Consider the following 21,813-nt stretch of genomic DNA (forward strand, 5'->3'; position numbering starts at 1 on the left):
CAAGAAAAGTGGAGGGGATAGCCATTCCTTTCTCCAGGGTATTTTCCTTACCCAGGGATCAAATCTGGATCCCTGCAATGCTGGTGGATTCTTTACCCGCTGCGCCCTTAGGGAAGCCAACACTCAGCAAACTCTGGGAAGAGAGGGAAGGAGTGTATGCACCTAGTCAAATTAAAGCAGTTTGATGCCCACCCCCCAAAATACACCCATCACGGGATTATTCTAACCCAGCCTCCATCCTCTACCCATGGAGGGGCGAGGATCAGGTGTCATCCTTGGACCTGGCCTTCAGAGAAAGGCCCCGCCCGAAGGAATGCCAGGGTCTCTCCCACGAGAACTCCGAACGGTTAAGAGGAGAGGAAAGCCCCAGTCTCCCGGCGGGGAGGTGCGGGAGGAGGTGAGGCCACGGACACCAAGCTACAAGCCCGCCTCTCCACCACCCGAGTACAGACTCGGCCCGCCCTCTTCCGGGGCGCCCCGCCCCTACACAGTTCCGCGCCCCGCCCCTCTTGGCTGTCTGTCCCGCCCCTCTTGGCCGTCTGCCCCGCCCCTGCATGGCGTCCCGACCCTGAGGAGTGTGCCCCGCCCTCCACAGCTCCGCGCCCCGCCCCTCTTGGCCGTCTGCCCCGCCCCTTCATGGCATCCCGCCCCTCCATGGCATCCCGCCCCCGAGGCTGTTTGCTCCACCCCCCACGGCGCCGCGCCCCGCCCCTCATGGCCTCTGCCCCGCCCCTCCACGGAGCCGCGCCCCGCCCCCTGCGCGGCGTCGGGGCGCCGTATCGGCCCGCGGTGCATGTTGGGGCCGTCGCCTGGGACAACCAGGACCCCAACTGTCCCATGGCGGAGACGAGCGGCCGCGGCGGTGAGATGCTCTGGGCCTCCGCGTTGCCGAGCCCCGACTACTACGAGCGGGTGGCCCGCCTCCAGCAAGGGCTGCGGGACAGGTACGGCCTAGCTGGGGCGGGGGCGGGGAGTCGCCCGGCCGGAGGGTCCGCGGGAGCCCCACCCCCGACCACGGTTCCCATGGGCCGGAGTCCAGACCCGCCCTGTCCCCCGAACTCCCGGAGGACGGAGTTTACCGGAGACACCTCCCGCCCCGTGGGAGGTCCCCCGCGGGAATGTCCCTGGATACGCTCAGAAGTGAGAGCCGGAGTCTCCTGCCTGTCACTCTCAATCAAAGCGTGTGAGTTTCTCTGGTCTCCTTCCACACGCCCCCTCCCCGGCCCTTCAGGTTGTCATCCCACCCTGACAGCAGCGCTGCCTCGGTGATGAGAGGCCCAAGAACGCAGGCGGGAGTGAGTGAGTGTGTGTGTGTGTGTGTGTGTGTCAAAAACACGCAGGCGGGAGTGTGTGTGTGTGTGTGTGTGTGTGTCAAAAACACGCAGGCGGGAGTGTGTGTGTGTGTGTGTATATGTGTGTATGTGTGTGTTAAAAACATGTGCCCCGTTTAAAAGCACGAGACTTTTACAGGGCCAGATTTCCAGCGGGAGAAGTCCTAGCTTTCAGATGGTTCGTGATACCTTGCTTAAGACATGAAAAGATGAGAACCACTGAAAACCGCTTGATCACTGTAAAGAGAGAAAATTACAAAGCAATTTGCTACAAATATCTACATAAAAGATTGGTTGTTGAAGCTATTATTTAGCTGCTAAGTTAATTGGAGTTGGAAATCTCATTAGTCGACAAGAAAGGAAATAGATTTTTGGATCTCTTGATAAATAGCACCTTTAATGAGTGATTAAAAGTTATGAGTTATTTTACTGAAGAGGGGTGCTGCACACCATGATGATTCTGAAATGACAATAGTTACATGTAAGATAAAGGTAGAAGTTACTGGTTTTGAAAAGGAATTGTATTCATCCTATGCTAAATTCAATTCCTGTCAGATTGTTTATAGAGCATCTGCAACAGGCCTCCTTAATCTTCCTCACCTTTTAATTTATTATTAATTTTGTTTAACTCTTAATCCTTTTCTACCTCCTGTTTTCTTTCTGACATACTACTGCTCACCCACCCACTCACCTCTCCTCCAAATTTAAAAAAAAAAATCACTTCTTGCAGTGCCTTCCCTGTGCCAAGTATGAATCAACCAATTCCTGATTTATGCACATTCTTTGAGACTTCTAGGTAATGCATCAAGTGACTTGTATCCTGCCTACACTGGGAATTCCAGGAGGACAGGAACCACATAGAGCTGGACCTTCAGTTCATGTTAGAGTACCTGAAATGGCAGAGGAAGTGGATACATGTTTATTGAATGAGTAGAAGTGTCAGCCAGCTAGTGTCCCCCAGCTCATGTCCAAAGTCAACCAGCTAGTGTCCAAGAGTTGTGAATGTGTTATGTAGAACTGAGTAGCCACTCATTTACCATTAAATAATGACCATTTTCCAGTCAGTCAGGAAAACTGGCATTGTGATATTTCAAAAATGGTATTAAATGCACACACCTGATAATTAAGGGACAAAACATTGCTCTGTGCATCGTACACTTAAAGGGCTCATTGACTCTATTCTGTTAAAAGAGTGGCTTCCTTACCCCAGGCCTTAAGTTATTTGTATCTCTTAACCCATGTTCTAGTTTTATTTTTATTTTATTTTAAAATTTTGGTCTTACCATGTGGCAAGTGGGATCTTAGTTCCCTGACCAGGGATCAAACCTGCAACCCCTGCATTGGAAGTGCAGAGTCTTAACCATTGGACCACCAGGAAAGTCCCCCTTAACCCAGGCTCTAATTTTAAAATGTTACTAGTTTGAATGGTAGCATTAAAAAAAAAAAAAAGACAAAGTTAATTGTGAGTTATCATTCGTGTTTCCTGTGCTCAAAACACCTGGCTGTTTACAGTCCTTATGGTATAATAACTGTGCAATGTTTATTACTCACTTTATGTTTAACACTTAATGCTTTCACTGTTAAGCAAGGTGAGGCTGTTGAAATTATATCAGGAATCTGAGTCAAGCTTTATAGCCTATTCATGGTTCTGCCTTTGGAGGTTATTTTCATTTTTGAGTCAGTACAAATCTGTTACTGTGTGTGTTCATTTTTCATTTTAAAAGTCCCTAACTAACTCTAATGCATAGGTAATAAACACAGAGGCAAATAACTTTGGATACAGAGAAAACTGCAAGAGAAATGTAGAAACCAAGGTTCTAATCCAGGAACAGTTTTGTGATCTTGAGCTGGTCATTCAGCTTCTCTGACATGTTCATCACCAGAGATAGGGGGCTTGAGGTAAAGTAAGGCCAGGGATTTTTTTTGTCTAGTAGAGCAGTGAGATTCTGTTTTGTCTAACAGAAGCAGAAGACATTAAGAAGAGGTGGCAGGAATACACAGAAGAAGTATACAAAAAAGATCTTCATGACCCATATAATCACAGTGGTGTGATCACCAGCCTGGAGCCAGACATCCTGGAATGTGAAGTCAAGCAGGCCTTAGGAAGCATCAGTACGAACAAAGCCAGTGAAGGTGATGGAATTCCAGTTGAGCTATTTTAAATCCTAAAAGATGATGCTGTAAAAGTGCTGCACTCAATATGCCAGCAAACTTGGAAAACTTAGCAGTGGCCACAAGATTGGAAAAAGTCGATTTTCATTCCAGTCCCAAAGAAAGGCAGTGCCAAAGAATGCTCAAACTACCGCACAGTTGCATTCATCTCACACACTAGTAGAGTGATGCTCAAAATCCTCCAAGCCAGATTTCAACAGTACGTGAACTGTGAACTTCCAGATGTTCAAGCTGAATTTAGAAAAGGCAGAGGAACCAGAGATCAAATTGCCAACATCTGTCAGATCATCAAAAAAGCAAGAGAGTTCCAGAAAAACATCTGTTTCATTGACTACACCAAAGCCTTGACTGTGTGGACCACAACAAACTGTGGAAAATTCTTCAAGAGATGGGAATACCAGACCACCTGACCTGCCTCCTGAGTAATCTGTATGCAGATCAGGAAGCAACAGTTAGAACTGGACATGGAACAACAGACTGGTTCCAAACTGGTAAAGGAGTATGTCAAGGCTGTATATTGTCACCCTGCTTATTTAACTTATATGCAGAGTACATCATGCGAAATGCTCGGCTGGATGAAGCACAAGCTGGAATCAAGATTGCCGGGGAAAATATCAATAACTCACATATGCAGATGACACCACCCTTATGGCAGAAAGTGAAGAAGACCTAAAGAGTCTCTTGATGAAAGTGAAAAGGAGAGTGAAGAAGTTGGCTTAAAACTCAACATTCAGAAAACTAAGATCATGGCATCTGGTCCCATCACTTCATGGCAAATAGATGGGGGAACAGTGGAAACAGTGACAGACTTTATTTTTGTGTGTTCCAAAATCACTGCAGATAGTGACTGCAGCCATGAGATTAAAAGATGCTTGCTCCTCGTAAGAAAAGTTTTGACCAACCTAGACAGCATATTAAAAAGGAGAGACATTACTTTGCCAACAAAGGTCCGTTTAGTCAAAGCTGTGGTTTTTCCAGTAGTCATGTATGGATGTGAGAGTTGGACCGAGAAAGCTGAGCACTGAAGAATTGATGCTTTTGAACTGTGGTGTTGGAGAAGACTCTTGAGAGTCTCTTGGACTGCAAGGAGATCCAACTAGTCAGTCCTAAAGGAAATCATTATTCATTGGAAGGACTGATACTGAAGCTGAAACCCCAATACTTTGGCCACCTGATGTGAAGAACTGCCTCATTTGAAAAGACCTGATGCTGGGAAAGATTGAAGGCTGGAGGAGAAGGGAACAACAGGGGATGAGATGGTTGGATGGCATCACTGACTCAATGGACATGAGTTTGAGTAAACTCCTAGAGTTGGCAATGGACAGGGAGGCCTGTTGTTTTGCAGTCCATGGGGTCGCCAGTGTCAGACGTGATTGAGCAGCTGAACTGAACTGAGAGCAGTGAGTCTTAAAGTAAAAGAAAGTTGAAAGCTGTTAGTTTTGCAAAGCAATGAGCAATGAATATTATTGTCTGTATCCTGTTTGAGTGTTTGGATGTACCTGTTTGTTTGACCAATCCCAGTGACCATAAGGACCTTTGTCTCCTAAAACTGGAGTCATTTTGATGTCTGCAACCCCAGGTAGTCACAGCTGGTTTGTCAGTCTGGAAATGTCCTGGGGATGGGAGAGAAAAACAACTTGCCTTTTCTCAGTCCTCTTAGTGGTGGGTCATTGCAGTTTAGTTCAGTTCAGTTGCTCAGTCGTGTCCAACTCTTTGTGACCCCATGGACTACAGCATGCCAGGCCTCCCTGTCCATTGCCAATTCCTGGCAGTTCACTTCATAAGTGGTGTATTTCTAACCCACATTGTCTTAGCTGTTGTCACATAGAGATGTAATTTCATATTCTGAATTTTTTCCTTTTTGTATAAGGTGTTTTCTCCGCATTGTGATGAAAGCCAGTCACTGAATCTAAAAGAGCCTAATACAGTGATTTGTTACAGTGTATCTAGTGCCACAAGCAGGGTAGCAACATGAATGTGGAATCAACTCTTGGAATCCTATGAAAACATCCCTTTGAAAGGCTATTAACCAGCCCATTTTTTCAGTGCCAGTATTGATTCAGAATGTGATACCATAATAGTCTAGAAATTGATGCTAAGATATTTGTTGAGTAAAGCTGAAAACAGAATTACAAGTGGCTTATAAGGAGAAAACTAAAGCTCGTGGCTATGCTTTGAGGACCACCAAGGTGTGTAAAACTTCAAAAGGTCCAGGTCTGGGATGAGGTGATGGAAACTGGGACCTGTGAATATACATCCCAGGGCTGGGTATTTAAAGATTTTGAAATAGAGATTTAAGGTGTAGGAATTGCAAGATGATTCTCCCAATAAGCCTTTCTTTGGCTTTTTTGTTGGGGTAAATATCTTAAGTCTTAGATTTAGAAGAACAGATAGGAAAGTCAGTGTCAGGGGTGCTGCCGTGTGGATGTGTTTAGAAAAATGAGCCTGTGAGGAAGAGTTAATGAAATCGGCATCATTTTGTCTGGAATTAGAAGGCCAAGAGGTGTTTGACTGTGATTTTTCAGTTTTTGAAGTGTTACAGTAGAGAAGTGTGACCAGTGGATGTCTGTGGGTAGTGAAGATAGAGTACAAACAAGGAAGTTTTACATTCTTTATTGAAAAGAACTGGTTGTTTGAGAGGTGATGGATTTCCATAAAGAATATAGTCCTTTTCCATGTGAGGTCATAGGTGAATTTTTTTAATTATTTTAAAAGAAGGTCAATCTTACAGAAAAGTTGCAGGTATTGGACAAAGACCTCTAATATTCCCCTCACCCAGATCCCTCAGCTCTTAACATGTTATTACATTTTCTTTCCCCCTTTCTATTTGTCTGTCTGCCTGTCTAAAAGCACGAGACTTGTCCAAACCATTTGAAAACTGCAGATATGTGATGCCCCTGACACGATTACCATATAACCCTTCTTGTCAGGAAACTAACATTGATACACCAATCCACAGACCCCAATCAGATTTCAGCAGCTGTCCTAACACCATTTTTTTCCTGGTCCAGGATTCCATCTGTGAACCTGTGTTAATGTGTCTCTCCAACCTCTCCTGGAGAAGGCAATGGCAACCCACTCCAGTACTCTTGCCTGGAAAATCCCGTGGACGGAGGAGCCTGGTGGGCTGCCATCTATGGGGTTGTACAGAGTTGGACACAACTGAAGTGACTTAGCAGCAGTAGCCAGCCTCTCCCAGTCTGGACTCATTCCTCTGTCTTGACCTGTCTTTCGTGTTCCTCGCAGTTTCATAGGATACACCTCTCATCCCCTGGGCCTGTCTGATGGTTCCTCGCAAACAGACAATGATCACGCTATCCTGGCAGGAGCACCACAGGCCTGAAGCAGGACATCAGGGACAAAAGTCATAGCCATGTTTAAGGATCTTCTGCCCTTGTCATTTAGTGTCAGATTGCTTACACTGTCCAGTCAGCCACTCCTTGTTATCATACTGATAGTGAAATCTTAGACGGGGAATAAAAATTTCTAACATGGAAGTCGTTATTGCCATATTTATTCCAAGTTCACTCTTAGTAATGAGAAAGTAAAGATCTGTTTGAAGCTACTAGTTTAAAAATTTGTGATTCTACAATTTTTTTTTTCTTTTTTAAACATAGTTACTTCCCAGGTAAGGAATGGGTTGTATTCCACCATCAGAGATTACGTGTTTGGATTTTGGACATCATTTTCCCTTTAAAAGGATTTTGGCTAAATGGTGGTTTTCATTCTAGATTACACTGAGCAGAGAAATTTACTTATAATAGAGCTAACAGTATAACCTTTGGGGGGTTTAAGGGAAAAAAATGACTGAAGGAAAATAGAAACTAGCAATCAAGGGCTCCCAAGTGACCGTGCCTCAGCCCTTTCCCACAGGAAGCCACTGAGCCCTTCCTTTGCCGGAATCCTTGTCTTTGATTCACAGTCTTTTTTTTTTAAGACATCATATGATTCTTTTTCAGCCTTAGTTACTGTTAGCCTAAATTAGCCGCGTGGCTTCAGCTGAAGCTGTTACTCTGGTGGTCAGTGAGCAGAGTCTGCGGTTGAACCTCCTCAGGGCTCTTTTTGAGGCTGGAATGGCTTCCTGTCCAGCGGTTTTCCCCTCCAGCCACTGGGTTTTGACCACTGCCACCATTTCTGCTGCCCAATTTCCCCTGCTTTTCACCAGGCCGGGTGTGCAGGTGGGCATGCCCACTCTGTCCTCCAGCTTCCTGCCAGCACTCATCACAGGCTCAGACGCCTGTGTGGCGTAGCTCCTGGGAATGGCAGTCAGTGAGCAGTCATGATGGTGTTTCCAGGTTATACAAGGAAACGCCCTCAAATTACAGTCGTGGTGTCAGGGACCTGGTCTCCCCTAAACGTGAGTGAGGCAGGTCTGCTTCTCAGAGACCCCTTCCTGACTCAGCCATGAGGCCCTGCCCAGGCCTGTCTGGTGGAAAGCAGAATGAGCCCCCAACCTGCAGTCCAGGATGGATTTAGGGTAGCCTCATGTCTAGACCTGACGGAATCTTCGTAGCTCTCAGAGATGCTGGCCATGTTGTATTTTACATGTTTATCTTGTCTGTTGTCTGTCCTTAACTCTTGAATGTCACTGCCTTAGGATAGGAGCCTTAGTTGGCTCATTCACCAAGTCAATCCCTAGGACTAAAGCAGAGCCTGGCTCATGAAGGCACTCAAGAAATAATACTTTTGGAGTGAATGAACCTGCTTTCCAGGCTTTTCTCACTGCATTTCCACATTTACTTCGAAAAGCTTGTTCTTTTTGCTTCGTACTGGTGTCCTTTCTGCTTTTTGACTTCCCTCATGACTGCTAAGTTCTTTTGTGTCTTGAGTTTCAAATGCAGCTGGCATTTTCTGCTTCTTAGACCAGAGAGGGTTTCCCTAGTAGCTCAGCTTGTCAGGAAGATCCTCTGGAGAAGGGATAGGCTACCCACTACAGTATTCTTGGGCTCCCCTGGCAGTTCAAACTATAAAGAATCTGCCTGCAATGTGGGATGCCTGGGTTCAACCCCTGGGTTGGGAGGATCCCTTGGAGAAGGGAATGGCTATCCATTTGAGTATTCTTGCCTGGAGAATTCCATAGACAAAGGCACCTGGCAGGCTACAGTCCATGGGATCACAAAGAGTCAGACACTACTGAGCGACTTTCACTTTCTTTTCACTTCAGACCAGAGAAGCATTTTCAAAAAGGAGATCACGTTCTAAATTTGACTGCCTGTTACTGATCAGTGTAATTTATTCATAAAATATTTCTTTATTATAGTGAAAAGAAGAGATTGGACCTGGAAAGGAAACTTTATGAATATCATCAGTCTGATGCATTCAGGTAAGATATGACAGCAGAAAATTTTAAGACCAGTTTGCTTGGCTCAGATGGTAAAGAATCTGCCTGCAATGCAGGAGACCCGGGTTTGATCCCTGTATTGGGAAGGTACCATGGAGAAGGAAATGGTAACCCATTCCAGTATTCTTGCCTGGAAAATCCTATGGACAGAGGAGCCTGGCAGGCTACAGTCCATGGGGTCGTAAAGAGTCGGACATGACTTAGCAACTAAATAACAATCAAAATTTAACCCTAATATATGTTACAAATACTGCAGTTGTAGTTCTGTTACCATTCCTATTTCTAATGTATAAATGTTTCAAGTAAACACTGCAATTTAGTATAATCACTATCAAGTCTAAGAATAAATTTGATTAAAATAGATTTTAAAAAGTATATTTTCATTATTTGGTATTTCTGTAATTTCAGGAATCTATTTTGCTTAAATATCTTAAAAATTATACACATTATAGTCTTATCTTTTTTGATCACAATTTAAACATAGTGAATCTGTAAATGATTAAGGCATAATTATTATAGCTGACCTTTCAACAAAATGGTAGGCAGGATTATGTGGCATTTCATTTTGGAGTTTCCAAACATTTCTTTATTTTGGGGGGCTCCAAAATCACTGCAGATGGTGACTGCAGTCATGAAATTAAAAGACACTTGCTCCTTGGAAGAAAAGCTATGACCAACCTAGACAGTATATTAAAAAGCAGAAACACTACTTTGCCAACAAAGGTTCATCTAGTCAAAGCTATGGTTTTTCCAGTAGTCCTATATGTGGATGTGAGAGTTGGACTGTAAAGAAAGCAGAATGTTGAAGAATTGACGCTTTTGAATTGTGGTGTTGGATAAGACTCTTGAGAGTCCCTTGGACTGCATGGAGATCCAACCAGTTGGTCCTAAAGGAAATCATCCCTGAATATTCATTGGAAGGACTGATGCTGAAGCTGAAACTCCAATACTGTGGTCACCTGATGCGGAGAACTGACTCATTTGAAAAGACCCTGATGCTGAGAAATATTGAAGGCAGGACAACGGAGGGTGAGATGGTTGGGTGGACTTGATGGACACGAGTTTGAGTAGGCTCCGAGAGTTGGTGATGGACAGGGAGGCTTGGCGTGCTGCAATCCATGGGGTCGCAAAGAATCAGACACAACTGAGTGAGTGAACTGAACTGAAACATTTCTTCACAATTTGAGCAGAGTTACAGTCCATATGCTGTTATAAAATATTTTCATAATACAGTGCATTATTGCAATTTCTAATAAAAATTTAAAATATCTGAATGATATTTGGAGCATTTTAAATTTCTAAAATTTTTTTAATGTTTATGGGTTATAGTGTATAGTTTGATTCTATTTCTATATGAGCAAGTAGTTTTGAAGCTGTCACATAAAAGAATGCTGATGGGCTGTTCACCTGCACAAGGCCACATAGACCCTGCTGTTGACACCACACTTAATTTTGAGAAAGAAATCCATGTAAGTCTTTATGTGTAAGTGGTGTACTGTGGTCTTGTATCCATTTCTCAGGAAAGTTATGCCTAGAGGTGATACCTCAGTGATGTTGCATTAATTTCCTCTCTAAAGATGCATATACCTTCTGTCCTTTAGGCTGCAGCATTGGGTAAAATATCTTAGAATACACTGTCTCATTAACAATTTTGTTAAAGAAAATCCTTAGATTTCTCCAAGTGTAACTCCATTGTTTAAAAATCTGCTTTTACTTTTCTAGAGCTAAGCTGAAGTATATAAAGCTAAAGAAATACCTGAAGGAAATATGTGAATCAGAAAAGAAGGCTCGTATTCGAAACCAAGAATGTTTAAAACAGTTCGAGCGGATCCAAGCTGACATTACCGCAAGTTTAGAGAAGGTGCAACAACTGAAGGTGGTGTTTTGTAATGTTTTTTGTTTATGTTTTTGGGTTTTTTTGTCCTTTTTTGCTAAGGTTGGGAATGGTGAGCAATGTTTCATATCTGTGACAGTCACTAATGTTAGGTTGTTTATCCAGAAGATTAACTGTCAGTTTTTTCTGGGAATTAATTACCATATGGCCACATTTTGATCAGACAAGTTGAAATTGCGTGTTCTCAAATTTCTGCTTTATGAGTAACTGGAATGTCTGTAATTTGTTATACTACACAAGTGGTTAACTTAAATAGGCATAACCACTAGCCATACCTGGCCCCTCACCTGGTACCTGGTGTCTCTTTGCATCATCAGGATATTTTGCAGAGACTGGTGCCTCCTTCAGAGGGTTCTTTTTCTCTGGCGTGGGCCCCTCTGTTCTGGGCAGGCCAGGTGTCAGGAGAAACTGAGGGGGAGAACTGGTCCAAGGACTTGGTCCTCATGTCCATCGACTCTGAGAGTCAGAATAGCCTCCCCGTCCCTGCCCTCTCTCACCCTGGCTCCCCACTCCCTTGGGCTGCTTGACAAACCGTGCCAAGTGTGAAGGGCGAGGCCTCATTTCTCACCATTTGTGCTGCTCAGGGCTTTTACCTGACTTAACTGACCTGCTTACCAGTTACAGGAGAAGTTGGCTTCAGCACTCCCTTCTTTTTTTTCCCTCTCAAACTTTCCCCCTAGCCTTGTATTATAGAAGTTTAAGTACACAGGAAAAGATTATTATAATAAACATTCATACTATGGTCTGAACATTTGTGTCCCCCTGCCCAAATTCATATGTTGAAATCCTAACCCCACAAAAGTGTATTATTAGTGGGTGGGGTCTTTGTGAGGTGCTTAAGTCACAAGGGTGGGGCTCTCGTGAATGGGATTAGTGCCTCATAACAGAGTCTCCAGGGCACTCCCGGCCCATTCCACCTGTGAGGACACAGTGAGAAGATGGTAGCTCTGAACCAGGACGGGGGCTCTCTCCAGCAGGCCACCTTGATCTTGGCTTCCAGCCTCCACAAATCATAAACAATTCCAATTGTTTATGAGCCACCCAACCAGTGCTGTTTTACTATAGCAACCTAAATGGACTGACATCTTGTGATCTACCCAGTTATAAATATAAATATTTACAACAGTTATAAATATTTTGCTATATTTGCTTGACCTGTGTCTGTGTATGTGTATTTATTCCTGAGCCATTGAAAGTAAGCTGCAGAAGCCATGACATTTCTCCCCTAAATACTTGAGTGTGGATTTTCCCCAAACAAGGATAGTCTCCTCCATAATTATACCATTATCACATCTAAGAAGATTACTAATGATTCTATAATATTTAATATTCAGTTGATATTTTAGTTTCTGCAGTTCCCTTCAAAAGTTTGGTTTTCCAGACCAGGAGCCAACCAAGGTCCACATGTTACATTTGTTATTGTGTCTTTTTTAATCTGTTAATCTAATTTGGTCTCCTACCACTCTTCCTTTTTTGTTTTTTTCCAGATGATACTGGCTTTTTGAAAAAGGCAGGCCAGTTGTTTGTAGAATGACTTACATTCTGAATTTGACTTGTTATTTCTTTGTGGTGTCGTTTAACTTGTGTAGTGTTCCCTGTATTTCCTGTGAACTAGAAACTCAGCCTAGACTAGCACCTCCCAGTAGAGCTTTGTGGTGATGGGAACTTTCTCTCTATAGATGTTGTCTGATAACAGTTGCCACTAGCCATACATGGTTGTTGAGCGCTTAAAATGTAGCTTGGGAAAAAAAAAATGTAGCTTGGGACACTGAGGACTGAGTTTTGGTGTTAGTTAAATTTAAATAGTCATGGCTGAAGTTATATACACCAGTCAGGAGGTATCCAGTCAGGGGGTACATGAGCTGTGATGTCGGGTGGTCCTGCTTGAGCGAGGCTGAATTTGATGTCTTGGTTAATATAGTACTTTCTGGGTCTCTCTATCTATCATAAGGTACCTTTCTCCCCTTTGAAAATCAGTAAATCATCTGTGGAGTGGTGGCTTGGCATCTTGGAAATACCTTGTTCCTCAGCAGCCTTTTGCCTAGTGGTTTTAGGATCCATTAATGATGCCTGAATCAGTTATAGTGGAAGTTGTGAAATGTTTCTAATTTGATTTTATCTTCTATCAATACCTTTGTTAGCTGGCATTTCTTGAAGACCTTCCTTTCCTCCTCCTTCTCCCTCCCACAATTCACTGTGGGCTTGTGAATTTTTATTTCATCATTACATTATCAGTTACTGTAATTATTCTTTTGCTGTTCACATTTTCCCGTCCTTTTGACAGGATATTCCAGGTTTACTTCTACCTCCCTACCTCAGATGTGGAATTAGGCTCTTATCTGAGGAGTTCTGAGTACAGCTCACTGTGCAGCTCTGTACCACTTTGAGTGCAGAGGGTTACTTAGAAACCAAGATCTGGAGGCTGGCTGTGCTCAACTAATAGTCTTAACTACAGCTGTTCAGGTTTTCCCCTCTCAGTATTCAGGTAGAGTGCTTAAGGCTCAGTTCATGAATGTAAACCAGAGAATCAGCGGTGCTGTGAAGACATGCCCCCCCCCTCCCCTTCCTGCCCCCTTCATCCTCCCCCTCCATCCCAACTCCCCACCTTGGCAGCTTGTCATTTGGAGCATTTTTCCTCAAGTCTTGTCTGTTTGGCTTTTCTCTGAAGCTGATCCTAAGACAGGGTCTGGCTGTAAGTGGCTTGCATGGGGAGTGCAAAGATGCTGCAGGTGGGTAGCTGAGACAAGCAAGGACGGGTGACCGAAACGGGGTGTTAAGTCAGCTCCAGTCAGCACATGGAGATTTATCCCACAGGGACGCCCCACCAAGTGTTTCAGAGCATTTGGGAGATGCATCTCCGGGCTGCTAAGCATCACTGGTTTAGGGCTGATGGGGGAGGGGTACAGAGGGTGGGGTTTCATTACCCATGTGCTCCTGTGGACAGAGCAGTCTCCCCAGGGGCTAAGGAGCCTTCAGCACAGAGACAGGGGTGCTGGAACCTAGGAGCACCCAGAAAGCTTCCAGGGTCATATGAGGAGCATTGCCAGCCTCCACTTTAGCCTCCTACATTCAAGTGCCAGGCACAGGGCTGGCATGTCAGGGTTCAGGGAAGGCCCGAAGGGTCGGGGAGGAAGTCCCCATCTGGTCCTGTGTCTCCTCCCCCTGAAATCCTTGAGCATAAGAAAACATTTGTAAGCCATAGGAAGAAAGAGTTTTTGCTTAAGACTTATTATTTAGTAAAACCTCTTTATTTTGGGGTGTTTATTTTGTAAACCACCCCTCATCTCTTTTTAAAGATATTTTCTTTTGGCATTTGTAGAGGATGCCTGCTTAAAGCTCTTGGGCTTAAAAATCAAATATCTGTTGAGTTCAAAAGAGTAGATACAGAGCAGAGAGAAGTAAATTGTATGTTCTTAATTGCCTTATTTCTTTATCTTTTCTTGGCTTATTTTGTCATTTTTAGTGGCCTTATGAAACTTTGATTTAATTAGGTATCTCTTTATATCATTACTGCCATCTATTGTGTTAATAGCACTGTGATAGAGAAATAAGAAGTCCCTGCTTAACTTGTTACTAAAAATGGGGCATCATGTAATACCTTTTAAGATATTTTGAGGGAGACAAGTCAATTTTGGTTATTATTGTCTGTTCAGTTTTTGAGTATCAAAACAAAAACTTGGGCCCATTTTGTATTTAGACTGAGAACTGAGAAAACAGTTTTCTAATTTTATTATCTCATAGGTGTGTTTCTAATTGCAGAGCATCACTGCCTCATTTGGAAAATGTTCTGCGATGGAAAATTATCTGTGATGACCAGAGTCAAGGACTTTTTAAGGCTTTAATTACTAACATATGAATCAAAATGCTTTTTATGCCTTGCTTTTAAGGAAAAATCACTTCATAATGGAGTTACTTTCATCAGTTAGAGCGTGACAGTGATGCTGACATCTTTAAGTTATTAGGGCCAGAACAAACCTGATGCCTGCAGTGCTGATCACAGATGTCCACAGTGCATGTGTATTCCTAAGAAATGGCATGTGTTTCCAGTTGATGGTATAGCAAATAATGCACCCCTGGCTGTGACAAGTAGGACTAGGATACTATGTAGATATCATTCAGATAAGAAATCATTAGGATTGCTTTCTTTTTTCCCTTTTTAAGGACAGAACTTTTCAGAGAACATCTAATGTGTTACTTTCATGATAAAATAACTGCATTTTCATGATAGCTTAATATCATCAAGATTTTATTTCCTGAATTAATGAAAGGCTGAGTAAAACTTCCATCAGTGTTATTTTATTTAAAATATATAACATTTTACAGAATTCAGCTCTTGATATGTGTTGTTTGTGAAATTGTGTAGTTTCTAAGATACACTGAATTTCTCAGCTGTATCAGCTTCTACTGTCTCTTCACTGTTCCTTTTATGTTGTAAAGACTGAAAAATTTAGACAGGTGTTGGTTGTAATACTATCCTCCACAAAATCAAACTTTGTTTATTTTTAGATTGAATTTGAGACTCAAATTAAGAAGATGCAGCTATTCCCAAAAGATAGCCTGGGAAAAAAAGGTGAACTGAAAGATGAAGACAAAGAAAAGGTAGTAATTTAAAATGAGAAACTTTCTGTTAACAGAGGATTTTTGGAGTGTTCTTCTTTTAAGATACTTTTTAAAATATAATCATCTTATTATAAAGATTTTTTTGATTACACTCTAAGTGATTATTTAAAGACATTTGCTTATAGAGTATTGCTTTAGTGTATAATTCAATTAAACTTGCTGAAAGGCGGTCACCATGGCTGCAAAAGAGATAGATCCCAAAGAAAACCTCAGTGTTGTTAGCAGATGAAATTGTGTTTTTATAATGCTTTGTAGCTGCTTTTTTCTTCATTCCAGAAATGTTTTAAATGAGTGGTAAACAAAATAGGCATTTTGCTGCTTTTCTTTGTATACATAATTTTGTACATTTTAACCTTTTCATAGATAAAGTGGAAGGAAAGGATTGCATATCTCAGCAGCAGACAAAAAAGAACGGCAAGGAATACTTAAATAAATTCTGCTATGTATCTGCCATAATGCAGGCTTCTAATCCTCCTCCCTATCTCCATATAAATGATTCTGTTCAAGACCATAGATGTTTTCTTCACTAAAAGCAGTAAAGCTCTTTTAGATGAAATGTCTAAAAACATCTTGTAATAACTTGGAGCATGCTGGCAAGAGTAGTCACTTGTGACTATGTGTGAAACCCCCTCAGCAAGTCGATATTGTAATAAGCAAAACCGGGAGCATCACTCCATTATTCAGAGAAGCCAACAGCGTGCTTGCTCCTTAGGCTGCAGCATTCATTAAGAAAAGCTTCCTGGGCTGAAAGCTGGAAACAGATGATAACGGGATATGATTTTCATATTTAATGCTTTCCTTGGAAGAGTATGTGTGCTACAGATTGATAGAAGAATCAACTGCTACTTTACTAAAAGACTTTCAGGTTTGCCCTATAGCTACCGATGGAATCATTCAGCCAAGAAATTAACTTTTTCTCCTTTTACCTGCTTTATATATCTGCTAAGCAGGCTGCCTGGCTGCCAGTAAATGTTATTATGCAGTTAACTGTTTGGTATTTAAGACTCTTATCAGAAAAGAAACAGAGGCCACACTATTTTGTTTTTATAGTAGGAGCAAGGTTTTAGTTTTTCTTTTTCTTCTGTGCATTAGCAGGCATTAATCTGAGTTTATAGAAAGTTTTAGTTTTCCTTCCCAAAGATTAAAAAGTTAAAAAACCTAGAATTTAGAGCATTCTTTAAACTGTAAGATACAAAACACCAAGCCCCAGCAACCTTGACCTATATGAAAAGGCCTTTAATGGTAAATGACTTCTCTGCCATTAGATGTACACCAAATGTGGTGTGATGTGATAGACTTCTGAGCCATTCAGACAGTCTTTCTGTTTGACATTTGGTCGTGAAATAATTGGCGTGTTTTTAAATCTATAATCCAGTTTGTTCTTTCTGTGCTGCTCCTGACAGTCATAGTGTTAGTATGGCGGTGTCGATGGTACTTAAGCAAAACAGGAGGCTTTTTTTTTTTCTATTTGTACTACTGATTCCTTACCTTACATATAGTTATACATATAGTTATACAGTTTCCTTTTCAGTCATGTTTAACATTAGGGCAAGAGACATATAGTAGCCAACCCCCTAACATGTTATATAGAATAATTAGAAGTGTTTCCTTTTTACTGGAAAGTTACCTCCTTAAAAGCTTTGACTCTTGGCGGTATGTAAGAATCAATTAGGTAACACTTTGAGACATTTACAGGTTTCCTTTTTCAATTTCCCATTGATGTTCCATCAATTAAAAGGTAAAGACATTGCAGCAAAATCCCACAGTAGTTCAGTTAGTTCAGTTCAGTTCAGTCACTCAGTCGTGTCTGACTCTTTGCGACGCCATGGACTACAGCATGCCAGGCTTCCCTGTTCATCACCAACTCCTGGAGCCTACTCAAACTCATGTCCATTGAGTCGGTGATGCCATGCAAACATCTCATCCTCTGTCGTCCCCTTCTCCTGCCATCAGTCTTTCCCAGCATCAGGGTCTTTTCAGATGAGTCAGTTCTACGCATCAGGTAGCCAAAGTATTAGAATTTCAGCTTCAGCTTCAGTTCTTCATATGAATATTCAGGGATGATTTCCTTTAGGACCGACTGGTTGGATCTCCATGCAGTCCAAGGGACTCTCAAGAGTCTTCTCCAACACCACAGTTCAGAAGCATCAATTCTTCAGTGTTCTGCTTTCTTTATAGTCCAGCTCTCACATCCATACGTGACTACTGGAAAAACCATATCTTTGACTAGAGAGACCTTTGTTGGCAAAGTAATATCTCTGCTTTTTAATATGCTGTCTAGGTTGGTCATAACTTTTCTTCCAAGGAGCAAGCGTCTTTTAATTTCATGGCTGCAGTCACCATCTGCAGTGATTTTGGAGTCCAAAAAAATAAAGTCTGTCATTGTTTCCAAAGTAGTTAATACTTACTAAATACTAAACTAGAACAATTCCTTATCATTTGGGAGTGTGTTTTATCTTTCATTGGAAACCTGTGCACCTCTTCTTTCAGCATCATATGAGTTAGTCTCTGTGCCTGGAGCACTGGTCTCCAGGGACTGACCTGAGCCCCGTGGTTGAATTCAGTGGATCCTTGTTGAGTGAGTGCTCTGTTTGAGAAGCCACAGCAGGTCCCTCTAGGAATGCCACAATGCTTGCCCTCCAGGTGTTCCCCGCAAAGTGCTGTTCTTTCCCAGGCCCGGGGTAGTGTGTGCTGAGGGCCAGCTCGATGGAGAAAAAGGATTCATTTCCTCTGCAGTGCGTCCTCTGCAGCCTGGAGAGGAGGTAGCATGTGAGCTGACGTGAAGGATGGTGCAGGTTCCAGTCACCTGGGATGTGATAGACATTCTCCATTCTGGACGTGTTGTGAATGAGGGAGTGGAAGCTGAAAGCCTGGTGGGCAGCTGTCAGACTGGCTAAGGGCCAATGTTCTTAGAGGAAGTGGGAGAAGATGAGCTTGGAAAGGACCATCGTGGAACTCCAGTCCAGGCTCAGTGATTGAGATCCCGCGCCACCCCCGAATCAGTGTGTGTGCACGTGCGCAGTGGGGCAGGTGGAGAAAGCACTGAGGTGCAGAGCGATACCATCAGAGGTAGAGGAAGGCGGGGCTGGCAGGTGCCCTGGGGGAAGGAGCTCATGGAGTGAGGAAACCAGGCTTTGTTCAGATGCAAGGAATGAACCAGGAACCCTGAGTTGAGGTGGCCATTGAGATGGAAAACACCAATGAAGGGGAAAGGAGCTTTCAAATTCGTGATAATTCTGAGTTACAGAAGGATATCTTTAAAAAGTGGTTGTGCACCTTTCAACCAAAAGCAGTAACTTGGATGCTCTACTAAGGAGAATGATCAGATAGTGTCTGTTTTTTAGGGTAGAACTTTGGCTTGGTTTTATAATAGGGCACCCAGTGTGTCTGTGCATCCAGTGGCTGCTCTTCAGAGTCGGTCATGTGTTCTCTTCAGTAGTGATTGGTCTGTTCATCCCCCACTCTTGTTTCTAGTATTAATCCACTAAGTAAACACTCGTTGTTAATTAACAGGAAAGACAAAGTTCAGGTCCTAGTTTGAATCCTTACAAATTTTACTATCGTATAGTCATCCTGCTCTATTATACATTGTCATTTTTTTACTTTGGGGTAGACTCTAATACCATTGGTCTCTAGGCATGTTCTTCTCCTTGCCCAGTTTTATTATGTATCAGCAGTAACTAGGACATGTGCCTAAAAACACATCAAAACATATGTACCCAGGAGAGGTGGAGATGGCATTTGTGAATGAGAGCATCAACTTTGAGGTGGGGTTTCTGAAGTTTCTAAACTGTTAACACTGTAAAATATATGCCCCTAAAAGCAGAAGTGAACTGGGTATTTCACAGAAAAATTATACCCTACCAGGGCTGAAGGATGTAAAGGACGAGAGAATTTCATCACAGGGCTGCAGGCTGGTTGAGGAGTTCCACTCCCACTGTTGGAAACGTCCCTGCCAGAGTCACATAGAAAATGGCTGTGCAGGTTGTTATTTCCGCTTCTAATCCTAATAGTAAGAACAGGGAACAGTCACTGCACATCTATTTTGTCAAGGCCTGCAGTAAGCACTTTATATTCATCAACTCATTTAATCCTGTCGACAGTTCTGGAAGTAGATACTATTGTTACCCTCATTTTAGAGGAAGGCTCAGAGAAGTTGGCTGACTTGCCAAAGACTGCTCTGCTTGCAGGAGCCCAAGTTCAAACTCAGACCATGTCCATCTTATTAGCCATCTTGCTGCCACTGCCTTCTAAGGTAGTCTGGGTGAAATGCTCTTCAAAAGTTAGGAGAAATCCCTAGTCGAATAAAAGCAGCCTCGTCACATGGTGCAAAATAATTCAGTTATCCATTTAGATGTCACATTTTCACCTAAGCATAGGAGAAACTGAGATGGTCTCCCTTGCTGCTGGAATAGTCCAGCTGGATCAGGTGAAATGGGATTCTGTACAGGTTGAAGTAGAGTGAGAAATTAGACATACACTTCAGGGTCATTATGTGGAATTCTTGTGTTATTATGTAACCCAGTTTGAGTTTAACTCAGTTTTGAGTGTTGTGGCATAACGGATGGGCTATGGAGTCCTTGTATCTGGGTTTGAATCCTGTGACCAAGAGCAAATTGTCTGCCCTTGCTAAGTCTTCCTGGAGTGTGTATAACAAAAACCGTTGTTGCAAGGGTTCAAAAAGTAACTGATAGAAGTTGGCTTGATACCTGATAAGTGCCTGGCACCTGTCCACTGATCCTTCTGTCACCATGGTCAGCCATCTTCCTGCTCCCCTGGGCTGGCCATACTGAGGAGTCCTAATGTCACACCCCTCACCTGTTGTAGTGAGGCCAGAGGTACCTCCCAATTAGGAAACGGAAAGGAAAGCCACCTGGTGGTAACAACACATATTAGATGATTTTAGTGTGATGACAGTACCAAAAAACTTACAAGATGTACCTTTGAAGCCTGAATTTAATGGACCCATTTTGAAATTTTGGTAGTTCCAACCTCTATTGGATTTAGTGGCCTGAAACATCTCCTTTTGGGTACAGTTGTGAAAATTTGGTTGAGTCTCTCATCGACCCCAGTGGCAAAATGAAAAGTTAAAAATCACATTGTCATGGAGTCTCAGTCTGCCTGGACTGCCATAACAAAACAGCCCAGACTGGGTAGCTTGAACAACAAATCTGTTTTGTCACGGGCTGGACGTCTGAGATCTAGGTGCCAGCTGGGATGGTTTCTGGTGCAAGCTCTGAATTGCAGACTGTCTTCTCTCTCTGTCCTTGTGTGTCCTTTCCTCTGTGCATGTATGTGGAGACAGACAGATCTCTGGTCTGTTCCTCTTCTAAGCACAGCAGTCTACTGGATTGATAGACCTCATATAACCTTTATTATCTCCTTCGAAATCCTATCTCCACATACAGTCACATTGGAGGTTAGGACTTAAACATAATAATTTAGGGAAGGACACAGTGCAGTCTGACACATAATAAAGTGGAAGAATTCCTTCAGGATTGTTATATGTAAATTTTTATTAAGGGATTTGGGGAAGTCTCACTGTGACTTAAAGACTTGTTTACATAGAAACTAAGAGCAGTAATAGTACTGTGTGAAAAGATGGAAATTAGGTCTGACAGCTCCATTTTTCTATTCTGCATTCATCATGATACTAATTTCCTTATCTGTGGGGAAAAATAATAAGAAAAATAAAGATTACCTCCACATTCTGCAAAACATGCAGAATAACGTAAATATATTTTTCAAAGTGCAATAACGGTCAAGGTCCACCTGCTTTAAAAACTGTAGTTGGTGATTATTAGCTGAGACATTGTTACAGTAGTTCTAAATTTGCTGCTGTCTCCATCAGTGTGGCCTTTCCCCCTTCGCTCAGTAAAGATGAACTCCTCGTTTTAAAAGTTACCTTCTGTTCATTAATAAGTCTTTTCAGTTATATTCATTTACTTTGCTATAAGTTTTTCCATATACTTTCAGTTTATTTAAACTAAAAAAATTTTCACCATTTCTTTTATTCCCCACTCCTCCACCTCTGGCAACCATTAGTCTGTTCTCTGTATCTGTGAACTTGGTTTGTATTTGTATTTGTTTTTGTTTTTTTAATCCAAATGTAAGAGAGATTGGGCTTTCCAGGTGGCTCAGTGGTAAAAAAAAAAAAAAAAAACATCCCCCTGTCGTGCAGGAGATGCAGGTTTGATCCCTGGGTTGAGAAGATCCCCTGGAGGAAGGCATGGCAGCCCACTCCAGTATTGTCTGGAGAATCCCATGGACAGAGGAGCCTGACAGGCTACAATCCATAGGGTTGCAGAGAGTCAGATGCAACTTAGCAACTGAGCGTGCACGCACATAAGAGATTTTATACAGTATTTGTATGACTTATTTCACTTAGCATAATGCCTCTAAGTTTATTCACATTGTTGCAAATGACAGGATTTCCTTTTTTATAGCTGAATAAT

The 21,813-nt window shown here is 42.5% G+C and overlaps 1 protein-coding gene across 7 annotated transcripts in view; it reads left to right on the top strand.

Moving 5' to 3' along the window:
- The first annotated feature begins 751 nt into the window (after positions 1-751).
- KIZ (kizuna centrosomal protein) overlaps positions 752-21,813 on the top strand; it is an 87,791-nt gene continuing 66,729 nt past the window's right edge. For 3 of the 7 annotated variants that reach the window (XM_070472232.1, XM_070472236.1, XM_070472234.1), the window contains exons 1-4: positions 1,009-1,181; positions 8,764-8,826; positions 10,567-10,720; positions 15,245-15,337. In XM_070472232.1, coding sequence (XP_070328333.1) covers positions 1,024-1,181; positions 8,764-8,826; positions 10,567-10,720; positions 15,245-15,337 — 468 coding nt within the window. In that variant the 5' untranslated portion in view covers positions 1,009-1,023. Of the gene's footprint in view, positions 945-1,008; positions 1,182-8,763; positions 8,827-10,566; positions 10,721-15,244; positions 15,338-21,813 lie in introns of those variants that run through there. The other 4 variants (XM_020878397.2, XM_020878382.2, XM_070472233.1 and 1 more) reach the window with 4 other exon arrangements.

The sequence above is a fragment of the Odocoileus virginianus genome, chromosome 9 (assembly GCF_023699985.2).
Source record: "Odocoileus virginianus isolate 20LAN1187 ecotype Illinois chromosome 9, Ovbor_1.2, whole genome shotgun sequence".
NCBI classification, from domain to species: Eukaryota; Metazoa; Chordata; class Mammalia; order Artiodactyla; family Cervidae; genus Odocoileus; species Odocoileus virginianus.